The sequence below is a fragment of the Muntiacus reevesi genome, chromosome 11 (genome assembly GCF_963930625.1).
Source record: "Muntiacus reevesi chromosome 11, mMunRee1.1, whole genome shotgun sequence".
Lineage (NCBI taxonomy): Eukaryota > Metazoa > Chordata > Mammalia > Artiodactyla > Cervidae > Muntiacus > Muntiacus reevesi.
The window spans coordinates 24,567,549-24,587,436 of record NC_089259.1 but is presented as its reverse complement, the minus strand read 5'-3'; the positions used below and the strand labels follow the sequence as shown (position 1 = coordinate 24,587,436).

At 35.2% G+C, this 19,888-nt stretch overlaps 1 protein-coding gene across 7 annotated transcripts in view; it reads left to right on the top strand.

Moving 5' to 3' along the window:
* Positions 1 to 19,888, top strand: part of NBEA (neurobeachin) — a 652,386-nt gene that overhangs the window by 137,829 nt on the left and 494,669 nt on the right. For all 7 annotated transcript variants that reach the window (XM_065901711.1, XM_065901709.1, XM_065901706.1 and 4 more), the window contains exons 9-10: positions 13,832 to 14,029; positions 14,654 to 14,787. In XM_065901711.1, coding sequence (XP_065757783.1) covers positions 13,832 to 14,029; positions 14,654 to 14,787 — 332 coding nt within the window. The remainder of the gene's footprint in view (positions 1 to 13,831; positions 14,030 to 14,653; positions 14,788 to 19,888) is intronic.

Here is a 19,888-nt window from a genome sequence, read left to right as displayed (position 1 = left end):
CTTGATAAATTTGCTGAAATTTGTTTTATGAACCCAAACGTGTTCTTTTTGCTAGTCATTCTACGTGTTCTTGAAAAGAATGGATATTGTCCTCTTTTTACATGTAATGTTCCATATTGAAATATTATACTGAAGTGTTCTGTATTTAAGAAAGCTGCATCATATGTTACTCCTTTGAGAATGACAGTGAAAGTGCAAGTCGCTCAGTCATGTCCGACTCTTTGTGACCCCATAGACTATACAGTCCATGGAATTCTCCAGGCCAGAATACTGGAGTCAGTAGCCTTTCCCGTCTCCAGGGGTTCTTCCCAACACGGGGACCAAACCCAGGTCTCCCGCGTTGCAGGCCGATTCTTTACCAGCTGAGCCACAAGGGAATCCCCCTTGAGAATAATTAGTGCAAAATGTTCTTGCATGTTTTATTGTTAACATATGTAGCAGTTTTATTGAAGTATAATTTACAATTCTCTCATCTTAAGTATACAAATTATTTTATGTAAATTTATAGAGTTGTGCAAATATCACCACAATCCAATTTTAGAACATTACCACCACCCCAGAAAGATCTCACATGCCTATTCACAGTCATTCCTTGTTCTCATCCCCATCCTAATCATACCATTTTATATAATAAGTCTCTTTTTAAAAATGCTTCTTAAAGTAATAATGCAATAAATATTTATATTTATGCATAGATCAGCTTATTATTTGACTAGTTGGTAGTGATCTGAATGCCACAAATGGGATTAAGACAAGACAATTACATTTACATAATTGATTATATGTTTACAGTCATTTAAATTGAATCATATTTTTAAAATATGATGTAATTAATTGTGACATGAAGTTGTTTTGCTGCTATAAGCTAAACTACAAAATAATGATCTTTGTATAACAGGCTGAAAAAATTAAGACCATTTTTTCCCCAAGTAAGGCTAGATTTTATTAGACATCTCACATTATATTTCCCCTCCCAAAATTTTATAATTTTCAAGAGACTATATTAAACATTTCTGAATACTTTGAAAGCTGTATGAACAAAATGAAAGTAAAGGTTTATTATCTGATAATGGAATGTACATATATTTCAGCAATGTTAAAATGAAAGCGTGGAAAAGCTATTTATACATTTGCAGTATATTATTTCAGTCATTGTTTTTAGAAACCATACGCTCTGAGTTTATAAGCATCATAGTTACAATGATACCTATGATACATAGGTATGATACATAATTATACCTCCCAAAAAAACAAAAAAAAAAAGGGTAAGAAGTATCACTAAACTGCTTCAGAAAAATTATTTTTAAAAAGTAGTGATTATGAGCTAGAGTGATATCTTTAGTGTTTTGCATAACTTTTTACTTAAATTTACTTAAATTCATTAAAAGTTCAGTGTGGGACAAAGGACATGAGTGATTTCATATCTATACTTAATGATTCTTACTTGGCACTTATGGTAATTTGATATTTCATCATAATTTTAGGATTTGATTGGTTGGGTCATTTTCAGCTATGTTGAAATACTGTCTTCACTTCATTCATTGAAATAGTGTATGCTCATCCATTTGCCCTTTTTGTTGGCACAGTTGTGACTATATAATCATTTCTTTTCTCTACATTCTTGTTTATCAGGGACTGGTAATCATGATTGTAGGGCATGTGATTTGCCTTGAGAAGTTTGGAGATATTAGAGTTTGGATGCTAATTTTTAAATGAATTCGGATGGACTATTTATTCATTTTGAAGAGAAAATCATTGTACATTATACAAGTGGAAACATCCTCTTAATTATATATCAGGAAATATGATTCCTTGAATATCAGAATGTTGTCATTACTATGCTAATATCAGCAACATTTGTCACATAATGAGTCTGGGGAAAGCAACAGGTTTTGTCATATGTATGTTATCCTAACATAAATTCAATGAAAAATGACTATATTTTTTATGCCTGTGAAGGTTTCAGAGATTAGTGTTAGAAAATAACATGCCTTTGCTCATATAATAGTTAGATAAACAGTTTTCTTGCATTTAGCAGTGTTGTGACACATTTTCTCATATTCGTGTTAAGTAATTCCACTTTGATTGATTAAGGTTCTACTCAGTGAAATTTGCCTAATTAGCAGCTATGTCAGTTACCTGAATTCCACTGTCATCCATACTTTATGCCATTACCGTAAAGTTTATGGTGAATATTTTATGAGTAACGTTTAAGAAAAATTAACATAGAAGATGTATAATATTAAGTAGAAAAGGATATAGTGATAATAGCAGCTACCATTTGGCTTTAAAAGTACCAGGTATTGTTTATAGTGCTTTATTTATAATATTTTGTGTATTGGGTGTGTAGCAGATGAAAGGCAAATAACTTGTGGGTGGTTATGCAACTATAGGTGATAGAGTTGAGATTCAAATGCAAGTCTAACTGGTTTTGAAGCTACAGCTTTTAACTCCATTGTACTGTACAGACAATATGATATTCTTTTTTAATTTTTAAAGCTTTTTGTCCAGTTTTATTGAAATGTAATTGATACATAACTTCTCTTAGTTTGCGTTTCCCTGGTGGCACAGTGGTAGAGAATCCACCTGCCAAACAGACGATGCAGGTTCGATCCCTGAGTTGGAAAGATCCCTTGGAGAAGAAAATGGCAACCCACTTTAGTATTCTCGCCTGTACAATCCCATGGATGGACAACAGAGCCTGGTGGGCTCAGTCCATGGGGTTGCAAAGAGTAAGACACGACTTAGTGACTAAACAACAACAACAACAACAAATGTCTTAGTTTAACGTGTAGAGCATAATGATTTGACATATGTATATATTGCAAGATTTGTCACAGTAAGGTTAATTAACAAATTATCACCTTTCATAGTTATAATTTTTGTGTGTATTGAGAACTTTTAAAACCTACTCTCAGGAACTTTCAAATATACTGTTGTTAACTATAATCAACATTTTATATATTATGTACCCAGAACTTATTTATCTTATAACTAAAAGTTTATACTCATTGCCACCTTCATCCACTCTCCCCATCCCTTACACTTACCTCTGGCAATCACTAGTCGGTTCTCTGTATGTAGGCCTCAATTTTTGATTCTCCGTATGAGTGATGTTTGACTTTCGCTGACTTATTTCACTTGACTTAATACTCTTAAGGGACTTTCCTGGTATCTCAGATGGTAAAGAATCTTCCTGCAATGCAGGAGACCTTGATTTGATCTCTGGGTCAGGAAGATCCCCTGGAGAAGGGAATGGCAACCCACTCCAGAATTCTTGCCTCGAGATTTCCATGAACAGAGGAACCTGGTGGGCTTCAGTCCATGGGGTCGCAAGGAGTCGCAAAGAGTCGGATATGACTAAGCATGGATACACTTTCACTTTCAATCCCCTAAAGGTCCATCTGTGTTGTTGTAAATGGCAAGATTTCCTTCTTTTTTATAGTTGAATAATTCACTTCAGTTCAGTCACTCAGTCGTGTCTGACTCTTTGTGACCCCATGAAATACTTAATACTTCTTATTTTTATTCATTCATTCATCTATCAGTGGATACTTAGTTTGCTTCCATGTATTGGTAAAGTAAATAATGTTGAAGTGAAAGTGGGGTTGCCTATATCTTTTCTAGTTAGTGTTCTTGTTTTCTTTGGATAAATATCCAGAAGTGGAGTTGCTAGGCCATATGGAAGTTTTGGTTTTAACTTTTGGAGAAAACTCCATACCAGTTTCCATAGTGACTGCAATAACTCACCCAACAACTGTTAATGGAGCTTTCTAAGAAAACAAAGATGACTATTGCAGTCTTTACCCAAGATGGGCTGTTTTACAGATAAAATAAGTACAATGTCAGAAGTTTTACAGTAGGTAATAATAGATTATAGTTAATTAAATATTTATAAGCTGTTCTTAAAGCTTGAAATTCCACTGGAAATTCTAGGTGGTATAGCATGGTAAACTAAAAACTGTCTTAAGTATTGGCACCAATTAAGTATGGTTTTCCAACATGAATTACAGTTACAGGCTGAGACTTTGGTTTATCCTGCTCTTTGAAAAGAATTTCAGGTTCAAATTCTACACAATTTTAGATACAACAGTGTGTGTGGTCGAAAAACAATTTTCATCCACTCTTTCCTCAAGAGTTTTACTATCTGTGTGATTTACCTCCTCTCTCCTGCAAAGGGTCAGATGCTCATGTCATTCTGCATTAAGAACAGTGTATATGACAGCTTATCTGAATTAGGAAGTTGTATAATTTATACCTTCACAGTTTGACATGTTAAGAGACAGTTTGAAATTGTATAACAACATTTAGCATTTTTACATGCGGCCTTTTTAGAGAATTTCTAAATACATTTATCTATACTTCTAATTTCTATTTTCTAGGTATTCCAAAACTAATAATTATTTCTGTTCCATAAGCATAGAATTTTATTTAGGAAAATAAATTTTTAAAATATAAATTTATGTCGAAAGCTCATAAAAGGAGAGTTAACAGATTTGCCTTGTTTTTGCTGGTATTGCATGTATTTTAAGATACATTTTTAAATTAAAATGCTTGATTATAAGTGAACACTAGGTAGCATGTTGTTTATAGTCATTATTATTTCATGCTTTTACAGTTTTGGCAAACATTTATGAGTAAACATTATTTATATTACCTCATGTTGGAAGAATGAATATCTGTTGGGGCTGAAAAAAATGAGTCTGTTAGCAATACCGTATTTGAAGGATCCTTATGAAACCAGCAGAAGATCATTTAATGGGGCTATTTGTATTTGATTTACTAACTAAAGAAGAGTTTTTATGTAGATTTGTCAGAATTACCCATATTTTATATTTAAAAAGCACTAATAAGCAAAGTCTGTAATTAGGAAGTAAAATCTCCTCTAGGAAGCTGTGCTTAAAAGAAAAAACAAAAACAAAAAACTAGAACATCAGAATAATTGCCTCATTGGGTACATGCTTCCTGAGTAAAATGTCTTTAAAGATACTTGGGAATAGGGTTAGGATAGACCTACCTTATGTTGAATGCTTCATAATGAACTATAATTCTGATGACGCTTTTGGATATTTCCCACTGGTTCTGGCTACAACAGAAAAATTGAAAAATTAGCAGTTACTGATGATACTCAAGATAGCCGAAGTATGCACACCCAGTATTGTAAGTGTTTGTGTGGAAGAATCTTAATTCTTCTACTTATGATCTTGTCTTTTATTTGCTGTATAAATCTCTACAAAACTTTTTTTTCCCTTTTTTTAACTTAGAAAAATTAACATGCAATTGAAATACATTAGTTTCAGGTGTACAAAATGATTGTATATTTTGACTATATTACAACATTATCACCACAATAAGTTATAGTTAACATCCATAATCATAGTTACAATTTTTTTGTGTGTGTAATGAAAACTTTAAAAATCTTTTCTTTTAGCAACTTTAAAATATACCATACACTATTACCCTGCTGTATATTACATTCCTATTTCATAATTGGAACTTTATTCCTTTTCACCCCTTTCATCAATTTCAGTTCATTTCAGTCGCTCAGTTGTGTCCAACTCTTTGCGACCCCATGAATCACAGCACGCCAGGCCTCCCTGTCCATCACCAACTCCCAGAGCTTACTCAAACTCATGTCCATCGAGTTGGTGATGCCATCCAACCATCTCATCCTCTGTCATCCCCTTCTCCTCCTGCCCCCAATCCCTCCCAGCATCAGGGTCTTTTCCAATGAGTTAACTCTTCTTATGAGGTGGCCAAAGTATTGGAGTTTCAGCTTCAGCATCCGTCCTTCTGATGAACACCCAGGACTGATCTCCTTTAGGATGGACTGGTTGGATCTGCTTGCAGTCCAAGGGACTCTCAAGAGTCTTCTCCAACACCACAGTTCAAAAGCATCAAGTTTGTCAGTGCTCAGCTTTCTTCACAGTCCAACTCTCACATCCGTACATCACCACTGGAAAAACCATAGCTTGACTAGATGGACCTTTGTTGACAAAGTAATGTCTCTGCTTTTTAATATGCTATCTAGGTTGGTCATAACTTTCCTTCTAAGGAGTAAGCATCTTTTAATTTCATGGCTGCAGTCACCATCTGCAGTGATTTTGAAGCCCCAAAAAATAAAGTCTGACTCTGTTTCCACTCTTTCCCATCTATTTCCCATGAAGTGATGGGACCAGATGCCATGATCTTAGTTTTCTGAATGTTGAGCTTTAAGCCAACTTTTTCACTCTCCTCTTTCACTTTCAAGAGACTTTTTAGTTCCTCTTCACTTTCTGCCATAAGGGTGATATCATCTGCATATCTGAGGTTATTGATATTTCTCCCAGCAATCTTGATTCCAGCTTGTACTTCTTCCAGCCCAGCGTTTCTCGTGATGTACTTTGCATATAAGTTAAATAAGCAGGGTGACAATATACAGTCTTGACGTACTCCTTTTCCTATTTGGAACCAGTCTGTTGTTCCATGTCCAGTTCTAACTGTAGCTTCCTGACCTGTATATAGGTTTCTCAAGAGGCAGGTTAGGTGGTCTGGTATGCCCATCTCTTTCAGAATTTTCCACAGTTTATTGTGATCCACACAGTCAAAGGCTTTGGCATAGTCAATAAAGCAGAAATAGATGTTTTTCTGGAACTCTCTTGCTTTTTCCATGATGCAGCACATGTTGGTGTTTTGGTCTCTGGTTTCTCTACCTTTTCTAAAACCAGCTTGAACATCTGGAAGTTCACGGTCCATGTATTGCTGAAGCCTGGCCTGGAGAATTTTGAGCATTACTTTACTAGCGTGTGAGATGAGTGCAGTTGTGCAGTAGTTTGAGCATTCTTTGGGATTGCCTTTCTTTGGGATTGGAATGAAAACTGACCTTTTCCAGTCCTGTGACCACTGCTGAGTTTTCCACATTTGTTGGCATATTGAATGTAGCACTTTCACAGCATCATCTTTTAGGATTTGAAATAGCTCAACTGGAATTCTATCACCTCCAGTAGCTTTGTTCGTAGTGATGCTTTCTAAAGGCCCACTTGACTTAGCATTCCAGGATGTCTGGCTCTAGGTGAGTGATCACATCATCGTGATTATCTGGGTCATGAAGATCTTTTTTGTACAGTTCTTCTGTGTATTCTTGCCACCTATTCTTAATATCTTCTGCTTCTGTTAGGTCCATACCATTTCTGTCCTTGATCGAACCCATCTCTGCATGAAATTTTCCCTTGGTATCTCTAATTTTCTTGTAGAGATCTCTAATCTTTCCCATTCTGTTGTTTTCCTCTATTTATTGCATTGATCGCTAAGGAAGGCTTTCTTATCTCTCCTTGCTATTCTTTGGAACTCTGCATTCAAATGGGACTATCTTTCCTTTTCTCCTTTGCTTTTTGCTTCTCTTCTTTTCACAGCTATTTGTAAGGCCTCCTCAGACAACCATTTTGCCTTTTTGCATTTCTTTTCCATGGGGATGTTCTTGATCCCGGTCTCCTGTACAGTGTCATGAACCTCCCTCCATAGTTCATCAGGCACTCTATCAGATCTAGTTCCTTAAATCTATTTCTCACTTCTCCTGTATAGTCATAAGGGATTTGATTTAGGTCATACCTGAATGGTCTACTTTCCCTGCTTTCTTCACTAAGGAGTTCAGGATCTGAGCCACAGTCAGCTCCTGGTCTTGTTTTTGCTGACTATATAGAGCTTATCCATCTTTGGCTGCAAAGAATATAATCATATAATCAATCTGATTTCGGTGTTGACCGTCTAGTGATGTTCATGTGTAGAGTCGTCTCTTGTGGTGTTGGAAGAGGATGTTTGCTGTGACCAGTGTGTTCTCTTGGCAAAACTCTATTAGCCTTTGCCCTGCTTCATTCCGTATTCCATGGCCAAATTTGCCTGTTACTCTAGGTGTTCCTTGACTTCCTACTTTTGCATTCCAGTCCCTATAATGAAAAGGACATCTTTTTTGGGTGTTAGTAGTAAATGGTCTTGTACGTCTTCATAGAACCATTCAGTTTCTTCAGCGTTACTGGTTGGGGCATAGGCTTGGATTACCATGATTTTGAAAGGTTTGCCTTGGAAACGAACATAGATCATTCTGTCCTTTTTGAGATTGCATCCAAGTACTGCATTTTGGACGCTTTTGTTGGCCATGATGGCTACTCCATTTCTTCTAAGGGATTCCTGCCCACAGTAGTAGATATAATGATCATCTGAGTTAAATTCACCCTTTCCAGTCCATTTTAGTTCGCTGATTCCTAGAATGTTGACATTCACTCTTGCCATCTCCTGTTTGACCACTTCCAATTTGCCTTGATTCATGGACCTAACATTCCAGGTTCTTATGCAATATTGCTCTTTACAGCATCAGACCTTGCTTCTATCACTAGTCACATCCACAACTGGGTATTGTTTTTGCTTTGGCTCCATCCCTTTATTCTTTCTGGAGTTATTTTTCCATTGATCTCCAGTAGCATATTGGGCACCTACCGACCTGGGGAGTTCCTCTTTCAGTGTCCTATCAATTTGCCTTTTCATACTGTACATGGAGTTCTCAAGGCAAGAGTACTGAAGTGGTTTGCTATTCCCTTCTCCAGTGGACCACATTCTGTCAGACCTCTCCACCATGATCCGACCATCTTGGGTGGCCCCACAGGGCATGGCTTATTTTCATTGAGTTAGACAAGACTGTGGTCCTGTGATCAGATTGGCTAGTTTTCTGTGATTATGGTTTCAGTGTGTCTGCCCTCTGATGCCCTCTCGCAACACCTACTGTCTTACTTGGGTTTCTCTCACATAGGACGTGGGGTATCTCTTCACCGCTGCTCCAGCAAAGCGCAGCCACTGCTCCTTACTGTGGACGAAGGGTATCTCCTCATGGCTGCCTCTCCTGACCTTGAATGTGGAGTAGCTCCTCTTGGCCCTCCTGTGCCCATGCAGCCGCCACTCCTTGGACGTGGGGTTCATCAATTTACCCACCCCCCAAATTCGTGAAACTCAACGTTGTAAAAAAAAACCACAAAACACTGAGATCATGGTGTCCAGTCCCATAACTTCATGGCAAATAGAAGGGGAAACAATGAAAGCGGTGACAGATTTTATTTTGTTGGGCTCCAAACTCACTGCAGACCATGACTTGCAGCCATGACATTAAAAGATGATTGCTTCTTGAAAGGAAAGATATGAAAAACGTAGAAAGCCTATTAAAACCAAACATCACTCTGCTGACAAAGATCCATATAGTCAGGGCTATAGTTTTTCCATTTGTCATATAAGGATGTGAGGGTTGAACCATAAAAAAGGCTGTGCTAAATTGCTTCAGTCATGTCTGACTCTTGGCAACACTGTGAACTGTAGCCCTCCAGGCTTCTCTGTCCATGGGATTTTCCAGGCAAGAATATGGGAGTGGGTTGCCATTTCCTCCTCTACGGTATCTTCCCAACTCAGGGATCAAACCTGTATATCTTACACCTCCTGCATTGGCAGACAGATTCTCTACCACTAGCGCCACCTGGGGAGCCCTAAAAAAGGCTGAGCACTGAAGAATTGCTTTTGAATTGTGGTGTTGGAGAAGACTCTTGAGAGTCCTTTGGACAGCAGGATCAAACCAGTCAATCCTAAAGGAAAATCAACTCTGAATATTCATTGCTGAAGCTGAAACTCCTCAGTTCTTTGGCTGCTTGAAAGGAAGAGCTGACTCTTTGGAAAATACCCTGATACTGGGAAAGATTGAAGGCAAAAGGAGAAAGGGATGACAGAGGATGAGATAGTTAGATAGCATCACTGACCCAATGGAAATGAATTTGAGCAAATTCCAGGAAATAGTATAGGATAGAGGAGCCTGGTGTACTGCAGCCCATGGGATCACAGAGTCAGACATGACTTAGTGACTGAACACCACCACCACCTCCTTTGTCTCTGGCAAGCCATCTTTCTGTTCTCTGTATCTGTGAGCTTGCTGTTTGTTCATTTATTTATTTATTTGTTTGTTTTTCTTTTAGGTACCACACACAAGTGAGATCATATAATATTTAACTTTTGCCTGTCTTACTTATTTTACTTCTCATAATGCTCTTAAGGCCCATGCACGTTGTTGTAAATGGCAAGATACCATACTTTTTTTTTTTAAGAGTTTGTTAACAAGATTTTATTTTTTTTTCGTAACTCACCAATTACTTAGGAAACTAGTAAGAGTTTTTTTTTGTTTGTTTGTTTTCTTTTTTTTTTCCTTTATTTTTATATGGAATTTAGAAAGATGGTAACAAGAACCCTATATGCAAGACAGAAAAAGATACACAGATGTATAGAACAGACTTTTGGACTCTATGGGAGAAGTCAAGGGTGGGATGATCTGAGAGAATAGCATTGAAACATGTATATTTTCAAGTGTGAAACAGATCGCCAGTCCAGGTTGGATACATGAGACAAGTGCTCAGGACTGGTGCACTGGGATGACCCAGAGGGATGGGATGGGGAGGGAGGTGGGAGGGGGGATTGGGATGGGGAACACATGTAAATCTGTGGCTGATTCATGTTAATGTATGGCAAAAACCACTACAATAGTGTAAAGTAATTAGCCTCCAACTAATAAAGATAGCATACTTTCTTTATGACTAACATTCCAGTGTACATATATCCCACTTTTTCTTGGTTCATTTATTTATCCTTGGAGGTGAACACCCTTGTTATTTGCCTTTTTATACATCCTCACCAACATTTATTATCTCTTGTTTTTCTGATAATACTCTTCACTGTGGTTTTGATTTGTGTTTCTCTCATGGTTAATGACTTTGAGTACCTTTTCATGTACCTTTGGGGTATCTATTTTACATCTTCAGAAAAAAATATATGTGTTCACATCTTCTGCCTGTATTTGAAATGAATTTTTTTTTTGCTATTGAGTTGTGTAAGTACTTATATTTTGTATATCAACCCCTTGAGTACCTTTTCATGTACCTTTGGGGTATCTATTTTACATCTTCTTCAGAAAAAAAATATATGTGTTCACATCTTCTGCCTGTATTTGAAATGAATTGTTTTTTTGCTATTGAGTTGTGTGAGTTACTTATATTTTGTATATCAACCCCTTATCAGATATATGATTTGCAGATATTCTCTGCTAGTTTGGTAGGTTTCCTTTTCTTTTCTTTCTTTTTTTTTTTTTGATAGTTTCCTTTGTTGCTGTGCAGAAGTTTTGTAGTTTGGTGTAGTTACACTTGCTAATATTTGCTTTGTTGTTAATATTTGCTTTTGATGTCAAAATTTTTTAAAAGTCCTTAAGGTAGCCTCTACTAAGAGCATATGTTGCTCTTTTTTCCAGTTGCTATTCCCGTCCTTTACATAATGCTTTTCTTGGTATATTATCATCAGTATAAGGACACATCACTTCTCTACCAGATTGTCCTACAGTTTGCTTTTATCTTATCCAACTCCTGTAGTCTTCACTTATTTGGTCAGCTTCCCCAGTGCTTCAGTGTTCTGTATACTCTTCTTCCAAATTCCCTCAATTAAATAATTTTATTTCTACAAGTTAGCTCTTTTGTTTTACTCCTCTAAAATAATTAATAGCACTTTTGATCTTTGGTTCACAAAATAGGTCAAAATTCTAACAGACTTGTTAAATTCCACTCTAAAAAGGTATTAAAAACACAGATGTTGGGATTGACATATATACTTTGCTATATTTAAAATAGATAACTAATAAGGACTTACTGTATAGCACAGGAAACTCTTCTCAATGCTCCATAATGACCTATTGGGAAGACTGTATTAAAAAAAAGTGGATGTGTAGCAGAAACTAATACAACATTTTAAATCAACTATACTACAATAATTAATTAGATGTTAAACATTTTGACCATTTATGATTTTACTGACATACATATTATTTACTTTACAATACTAAAGCAATCAGTGAAGGAGGCAATTACATGAATTTTATATTGCCAGTAGTTAACTCATATATTTATTAAAATGTTTTTAAAGGAATTTTTTGTTTCAATTTCCCGTTATAATTGTCACCTATTCTTTAGTACATTAGGAATTTAAATAGAGTCTTTGATTCAGGTATAATTTAATATGCCTGTTACCTCTATCTTGTATGAATCTGTGAATTATAAAAGCGATTAAATTAGGAAACATTGAGATGAGAGATAATGTTCTACACCCCATTTAATTGAGAAGATAGCAAAAGATCTGATCCAAAATAGTGACATTTTCTTAGTTTATGTCTAATATTCAAATATATAGACATGCATACATTTAAAAAGTAAAGGTACCATCCATAGTGACATACACACAGTTTTCATTTTTCATGCTGCTCCTGTCTTCTGGCATGCTAATAATGAACAATTTGCATCCAGGTTCAAGTTAGTAAGACTCTTTCAGTAGTGGTTCAGAAAACTGTAGATAACTGGCTAAATTTGTCATGACATGTTTGTTCTGCACTCAGTTCAGTTCAGTTGCTCAGTTGTGTCTGACTCTTTGTGACCCCATGGATTGAAGCACTCCAGGCCTCCCTGTCCATCACCAACTCCAGGAGCTTCCTCAGACTCATGACCATCGAGTCAGTGATGCCATCCAAGCATTCTCATCCTCTGTCGTCCCCTTCTCCTACCTTCAATCTTTCCCAGCATCAGGGTTTTTTCCAGTGAGTCAGTTATTTGCATCAGGTGGCCAAAGTATTAGAGTTTCAGCTTCAATATCAGTCCTTTCAGTGAACATTCAGGACTGATTTCCTTTAGAATTGACTGGTTTGGTATCCTCACAGGTATCCTCACAGTCACCAAGGGACTCTCAACGTCTTCTCCGACATCACAGTTCAGAAGCATCCATTCTTCGGTGCTCAGCCTTCTTTATGGTCCAAACTCACATGCATACATAACTACTGGAAAAACCATAGTTTTGAGTAGACCTCTGTTGGCAAAGTAATGCTCTGCTTTTAGTATGCTGTATAGGTTTGTCATAGCTTTTCTTCCAAGGAGCAAGTGTCTTTTAATTTCATGGCTGCAGTTACCATCTGCAGTGATTTTGGAGCCCGTGAAAAGAAAGTCTGTCACTGTTTGCATTGTTTCCGAATTTATTTGCCATATAGTGATGGGATACTAATATGTGATTTTTGCAAAGGTTAAATTGTCATTTAAGATCATTGTCAGTTTCATACACCTGCAGAGAAATTTTAACTGTTTCTAACAATACTTTTCTTATTGCTGTTAGTACATCATTATTTCTTGTCCTTCATTTAAAGTGGTAACATGACCATTTCTTCTGGGTTTTGATATGGCTATTGTGATTTTTTGTGGAATAGCATCAATATCACTATCTCGATACACTTTTTGTAATAAAGGCATATTTTTGTGAATAAACTTTTTTTAGTCTCAACTGATAGCCTTGTTTCTATATTAATAGTTCATGTGCCAGGCACTGTTTACTTCTATACGTGCTTTTGAAAATGTTAACAAGAAAAATTTAAATTTATGTTATGAATTATTGAAGTAAAAGCCTATTTACATTTAATACCATCTGACCTTTTCTTAATAAAATTATTTTATATATAATCAAAATTTTAGTAAAAATGATAACATGAAGATTTGAGTGTGTTTATTAGCATAATAAACTGTAACTCATAGAACTGAGGTGAGAATAACAGAATAATGCCACTGACAAGTACCCAGCACATGGAAATGTCACAACAAATCATTTATCTTAAATTTTTCTGTGCTTTGAAACTTGAGGTTTTTATTATGTTTTATTTAAACCACTACAATATTGTAAAGTAATTAGCCTCCAACTAATAAAAATAAATGAAAAAAATAATAATAAAGAGTGTTTAACTTAAGTTTTATTTTTTCAGAGCACCTTCAAGTTTAAGTCTGAAAGTGATATTCATTTAGCAGAACATCATAAGCAGGTTCTGTATGACGGGAAACTTGCAAGTAGTATTGCATTTACATACAATGCTAAAGCCACGGATGCTCAGCTGTGCCTGGAGTCATCCCCAAAGGAGAACGCATCCATCTTTGTGCATTCCCCACATGCTCTTATGCTCCAGGTGGGTGAATAGTAGCTTAGTCTTAATGTTCTCATCAACACTCTGTCTTTATTTTACATTTTATATGTTGCTCACCTGTAAATCTCCAGTTGCTCTTTGTTTTTCTTTTTTTGGTCTTCTAGTTCTTTGAATGGTGTTTTTGCCTTCTGCATTTTATTTGGCAATATAGTTTACCTTGGACTTGTCTCCTTAGTAGGAAATCTGTCTTTTCTGTTGTATTATATGTTTCTTATCCTTTGAAATAAAATCAGTGAATTCGTAAATAGCTAAATGTAAATATAAAAATACTTTGGTATAAGAATGTGTAACTCCTTAACATAAAAATTACTTGAGTGCTTTTATATCTATTAATAGCATCTCTTATTTTAAAATATATTTTGATTTAGACATTCATATTTTCAGTGTAAAAATCTCTCAACTTAAGCTTTAAATTTAAGTGATTATCAAAATATTTCAAACTGTTATTTTAAATGTGTATAAAATTATATAATTTTTATTTAAAATTTTAAAAATAGATTTTAAAATATCTATTTTATTTAATTTTCTTACCGAGTTATTTGAAACAAGGAAAGTATGATAACATACTTTAGAAAATTTAATAAACATTTTTGTTTTTGAACATAGGATGTAAAAGCTATAGTTACACATTCAATTCATAGTGCAATTCATTCAATTGGAGGGATTCAAGTGCTTTTCCCACTTTTTGCACAACTAGACAACCGGCAACTCAATGACAGTCAAGTGGAAACCACTGTCTGGTAAGTTTTCTTTCAATATGTAACTTATGGTGTCTTTTAATTGTTTAGATTATGCATGGTGCCCTTGGTGCTATGTAAATATATTATAATACTGGTTTTTATTCTTAAAATGCTAATAACGTTTCTTTAGGATTAAGGCAGATATTTTACACAAAGTAAAAAAAGTTGACAGATTTTCTAACCACAAAGGAGTGACTTCCTTGATAAGAATTAAAAAAATTCTTACTAGGTATAGCATAGTGATTATAATATGAAGTAGGAAAAGTGTCAGTCCTGGCCTTTCACTTTGCAAATGAATGCTCATTGTTTGAATTATTGGGGAAATCCTGTCAGATTAAACAAAATTACTAGGGTAAAGTTTATTCTCAAGAATAGTATTTAATAACAGCTATATAATCTATATCCTAAATATTAACATTATTCTATAATGCTAGTATCATAATACTAACACAATATTAATTGAAATCAGCTTTTTTTCTTATGTTTGAGAACCTAAATCTAACCAGTGGCATATCCATGTTTTATATATTCAGAATTTTCTAATTAGATTTATTTCAAGTGCAATTTTTATAGCTTCTTTTTTTTAAATTAAAAAAATACCTCATGTATTAAACTCCAATTTAACCTTATTTCTTAGAGTCATTTATGGCATAAGTTAAATGTGAATTACACAAATAGATTAACTATTTCTGTATATGTTTGGAGAATTTAAAGGGAAAGTTATATAAGTAAACATTAATTTAGTTTACTAAACAGTAACATAGAAATGCTTCATTAATAAGTACACATATACATGAGATTCTTTATGGATCATCCAATTTTGAATTGATAGAAAAACTAGTGAATGAAATTAAGATGGGAAAAATTTAAAGTTCTTGAAATGTAAAATGATTTTTCATATTAATTATTTAAATTATCTGTTAACAAGCTTCTCTTAATATTGCTCATAATATTGTCCCTGTAGTGGGACCATCTTTATGTAAATTATGAATCTAAATATAAACCTGACCTGTATATTTACATAACTCAGCTCTCAGCCATGGGTCATACTTTTTTTCTTTTTTTTTAAATATCAGTATAATGTAATGGTTAGCATTTGATGTGAAATGAATCTGGAGGCCATGTCCTGCTGAGATATTACTTTGTTATGAGATATTCAATCATTTTATTGAGAGGCTGATCAGCTTAGTTGAAAAATGAAACTTTAAATCCCAGTCCTAATTTAAATGCAAATGTTTTCTTTATCATCTAAGTGAACTAGCACACATTATGATCAGTAATTTAAAACCTAGTAAGTACTATGAAGTTAGAGGTGAAATAGCAATTAGAAAACTTCGTGTGTAATTTAAATATATCTTATGAATTAATATTATGTCCATAATTATTTTAACCTAAAATATAGTGATTTGCTTCATGCAGAAATATTAGAAAGGATATGCAGTTTGAATGTTATACCTGAAATGACTACAATAATTTATATTATTGAATAATTGTAAATCTAGTGCTAAAACTATAGTTAACAGGTATCTGGTCCATTCATCCAAGGACCAAGACCAAGGACATGATTATTTGTCATATCCTGTTTTCAAAACTAATTTTAGTGTTTATATTATATTTTGATATTTAAATTGTATTTATTTTATAACAGATAAAAGGCAATATAAAGGATCAGCTTTCTGATTTTTCATTTGGATTTGTTTTTAGTCCTTTTATATCATTCATGTTAATTTTTTCATGCAATAACTTTAATTTTTTCAGTGATATATATGTTCTTAGTTTATGGCCAATTAAAAAAGTATAATAAGAAATGTATCACTTTCCATTTCAGTAATAATACATACCTGTTTTGGGTATGTATTTCAACCCTCCCCTGTGGTTCACTTATGTGCTATTTTGAATTCTTATCTAATAGTTTTTCATTATTTACTTCAAAGCTCTTGATGTCTGAGGTTGGCTTTTGGACATTTGTGTGTATCAGTAATGCAGTCTTTTGTTATATTTAAAGTTTGGAGGGCCACCATTTTGGTGGTGATACTTTCAGTTTTTAAAATATTGAAAAAAATTTTTAAATGGAACATACTCCTCTACTTGAAGAACATAAATTGTTAGCTTTAGGGCAAGGATTGATAGAATTCCTTAATTTTGGGTTTTATCTTAAATTCATATATATGAATGAGAATTTAAAATAGGATATGTTATCTTATTTTTAGTTAACTTTAAACTTCTAGATGAATAGAGATGGCTTTCCATAAGGTGCCAATGGTAAAGAACCCGCCTGCCAATGCGGGAGACTTAAAGAGATGTGGGTTCTATCCTTAAGTTGGGACGATCCCCTGGAGGAGGGCATGGCAACCTACTCCAGTATTCCTGCCTGGAGAATCCCATGGACAGAGGTTCCCGGCTGGCTACAGGCCGTAGCATCACACAGAGTTGGACGCGACTGAAATGACTTAGCACACATGCAGGCACACACAGATGGATGAGAATCTATCTGAACTTTAAAAATCTTCAACAAAATTTTATATGCACTTATTTTAGAAAATGTTTTTTGTATAATAAATATATGCCCCAAATTGCAACATTGTCTAATTCTTGACTACTTTTTGGATAAATTGAGCTAAGCTCTAAATAAGTTAATTCTTTGCCTTTTATGTTTCAAGCTAAAACATCTTAGTTTCATGCACTTTCCTCCACTCAGTAGCCTGGTTTATGAAGCATTTTATTATTTATATAGGTCTCACTTCTGTTGACACTATAATTTATTATTGTTCTAATCATTGATGAGTTTTACTGTATATATTGAGGTCTTAATATTAAAATAATTTATTCGAGAAATTATTTTCTAGAACCTTTAAAATAGGTTTTGTATGTACAGGAGAAATTTTATGACTTTGTTTTATCTTGAAGGCTCCATTTTATAGTTGTTAACTAGTGTGGACGTTCAGGTTAGAAAAACTTGAATTCAAACCCCAAGTTTGTTTATTATTATTGCCATCTGACAAAAAATGGTCCACTGAAAAGGGAATGGCAAACGACTCCAGTATTCTTGCCTCAAGAACTCCATGATCAGTATGAAAGGGCAAAAAGATATGACATTGGAAGATGAGCCCCCCAGGTTGATAGGTGTCCAGAATGCTACTGGGTGAGATCAGAGAAATAGCTCCAAAAATAAGGAAGAGGCTGCACAGAAGTGGAAATAATACTCAGTTGTGGCTGTGTCTGGTAGTGAAAGTAAGGTCCGATGCTATAAAGAATAATATTTCATAGGAACCTGGACTTTTAGGTCCATGAATCATGGTAAATTGGGTGTGATTAAGGAGGAGACAGAGAAGCCTGGTGGGCTACAGTCTGTAGGGTGGCAAAGGGTTGAACCTGACTGAAACAACTGAGCATACAGCATACAAGTAGGAGGTGGAAAGAGCGAACATCTACATGTTAGAAATCAGTGAACTAAAATGGAACAGAATGGACAAATTTAATTCAGATGACCATTATATCTACTACTGTGAGCAAGAATCCCATAGAAGAAATGGAGCACCTTCATGTCAACAAAGAGTCCAAAATGCAGTACCTGGGTGCAATCTCAAAAATGACAAATGCTCTCGGCTCTCTCGATTTGTTTCAAAGGCAAACCGTGTAGCATCACAGTAATCCAAGTCTCTGCCCCAACCACAGAGGCTGAAGGAGCTGAAGTTGAACAGCTCTTTGAAGACCTACAAGACCTTCTAGAACTAACATCAAAAAAAGATGTCCATTTAATTATAGGCAGTTAGAATGCAAAAATATGCAGTCAAAGAGATACCTGGAGTAACAGACAGGGTTGGCCTTGGACTACAAAATGAAGCAGGACAAACGCTAACAAGAGTTTTGCCAAGAGAACACATTGGTCGTAGCAAATATCCTGTTCCAATAGCAAAAGCGATGATTCTACACATGAATGTCACCAGATGGTCAGTACTGAAATCAGATTATGTTCTTGCAGTCAAAGATGGAGAAGCTCTATACAGTCATCAAAACAAGACCGGAAAGTGACTGTGGCTCAGATCATCAGCTCCTTATTGCAAATTTCAGGCTTAAATTGAAGAAAGTAGGAAAAACCTCCAGTGTATGACCTAAATCAAATCACTAATGATTATACAGTGGAGGTGACAAGTAGATTCAAGGGATTAGATCTGGCAGACAGAGTGCCTGAAAAACTATGGACAGAGGTTCATAGCATTGTACAGGAGGTGGTGACCTAAACCATCCCCAAGAAAAAGAAATGCAGGAGGGCAAAATGGTTGTCTGAGGAGGCCTTACAAATAGAAAGAAGAGAAGTGAAAGGCAAAGGAGAAAGGGAAAGATATACCTAACTGAAGAGAGTTCCAGAGACCAGCAAGGAATGAGAAGAAAGCCTTCTTAAGTGAACAATATAAAGAAATAGAGGAAAGCAACAGAATGGGAGAGACTAGAGATCTCTTCAAGAAAATTGGAGATACTGAAGGGACACTTCATGCAAAGATGGGCACAATAAAGGACAGAAACAGCAAAGACCTAACAGGAGCAGAAGAAGAGGTGGCAAGAATACACAGAACTATACAAAAAGGTCTTACTGGATAGCCAAGACAGTGTGATCACTCACCCAGAGCCGGCCATCCTGGAGTGTGAAGTCAAATGGGCCTTAGAAAACATTACTCGAACAAAGTTAGTGAAAGTGATGGAATTCCAGCTGAGCTACTTCAAATCCTAAAAGATGATGCTGTTAAAGTGCTGCACTCAATATACCAGCAAATCTGGAAAACTCAGCAGTGGCCACAGGACTGGAAAAGATCAGTTTTCATTCTAATCCCAAAGAAAGGCAGTGCCATAGAATTCAAACTATTGTACAATTGTGGTCATCTCACTTGTGTGCAAGGTGATACTCAAAATCATTCAAGCTAGGCATCAATAGTACATGAACCAGGATTTTCCAGCTGTAAAAGCTGAATTTACAAAAGGCAGAGGAACCAAAGATCAAATTGCCAATATCTGTTGAATCATAGAAAAAGCAAGGGAATTCCAGAAAAAAATCTACTTCTGCTTCATTGACTACAGTAAAGCCTTTGACTGTGTGAATCACAAT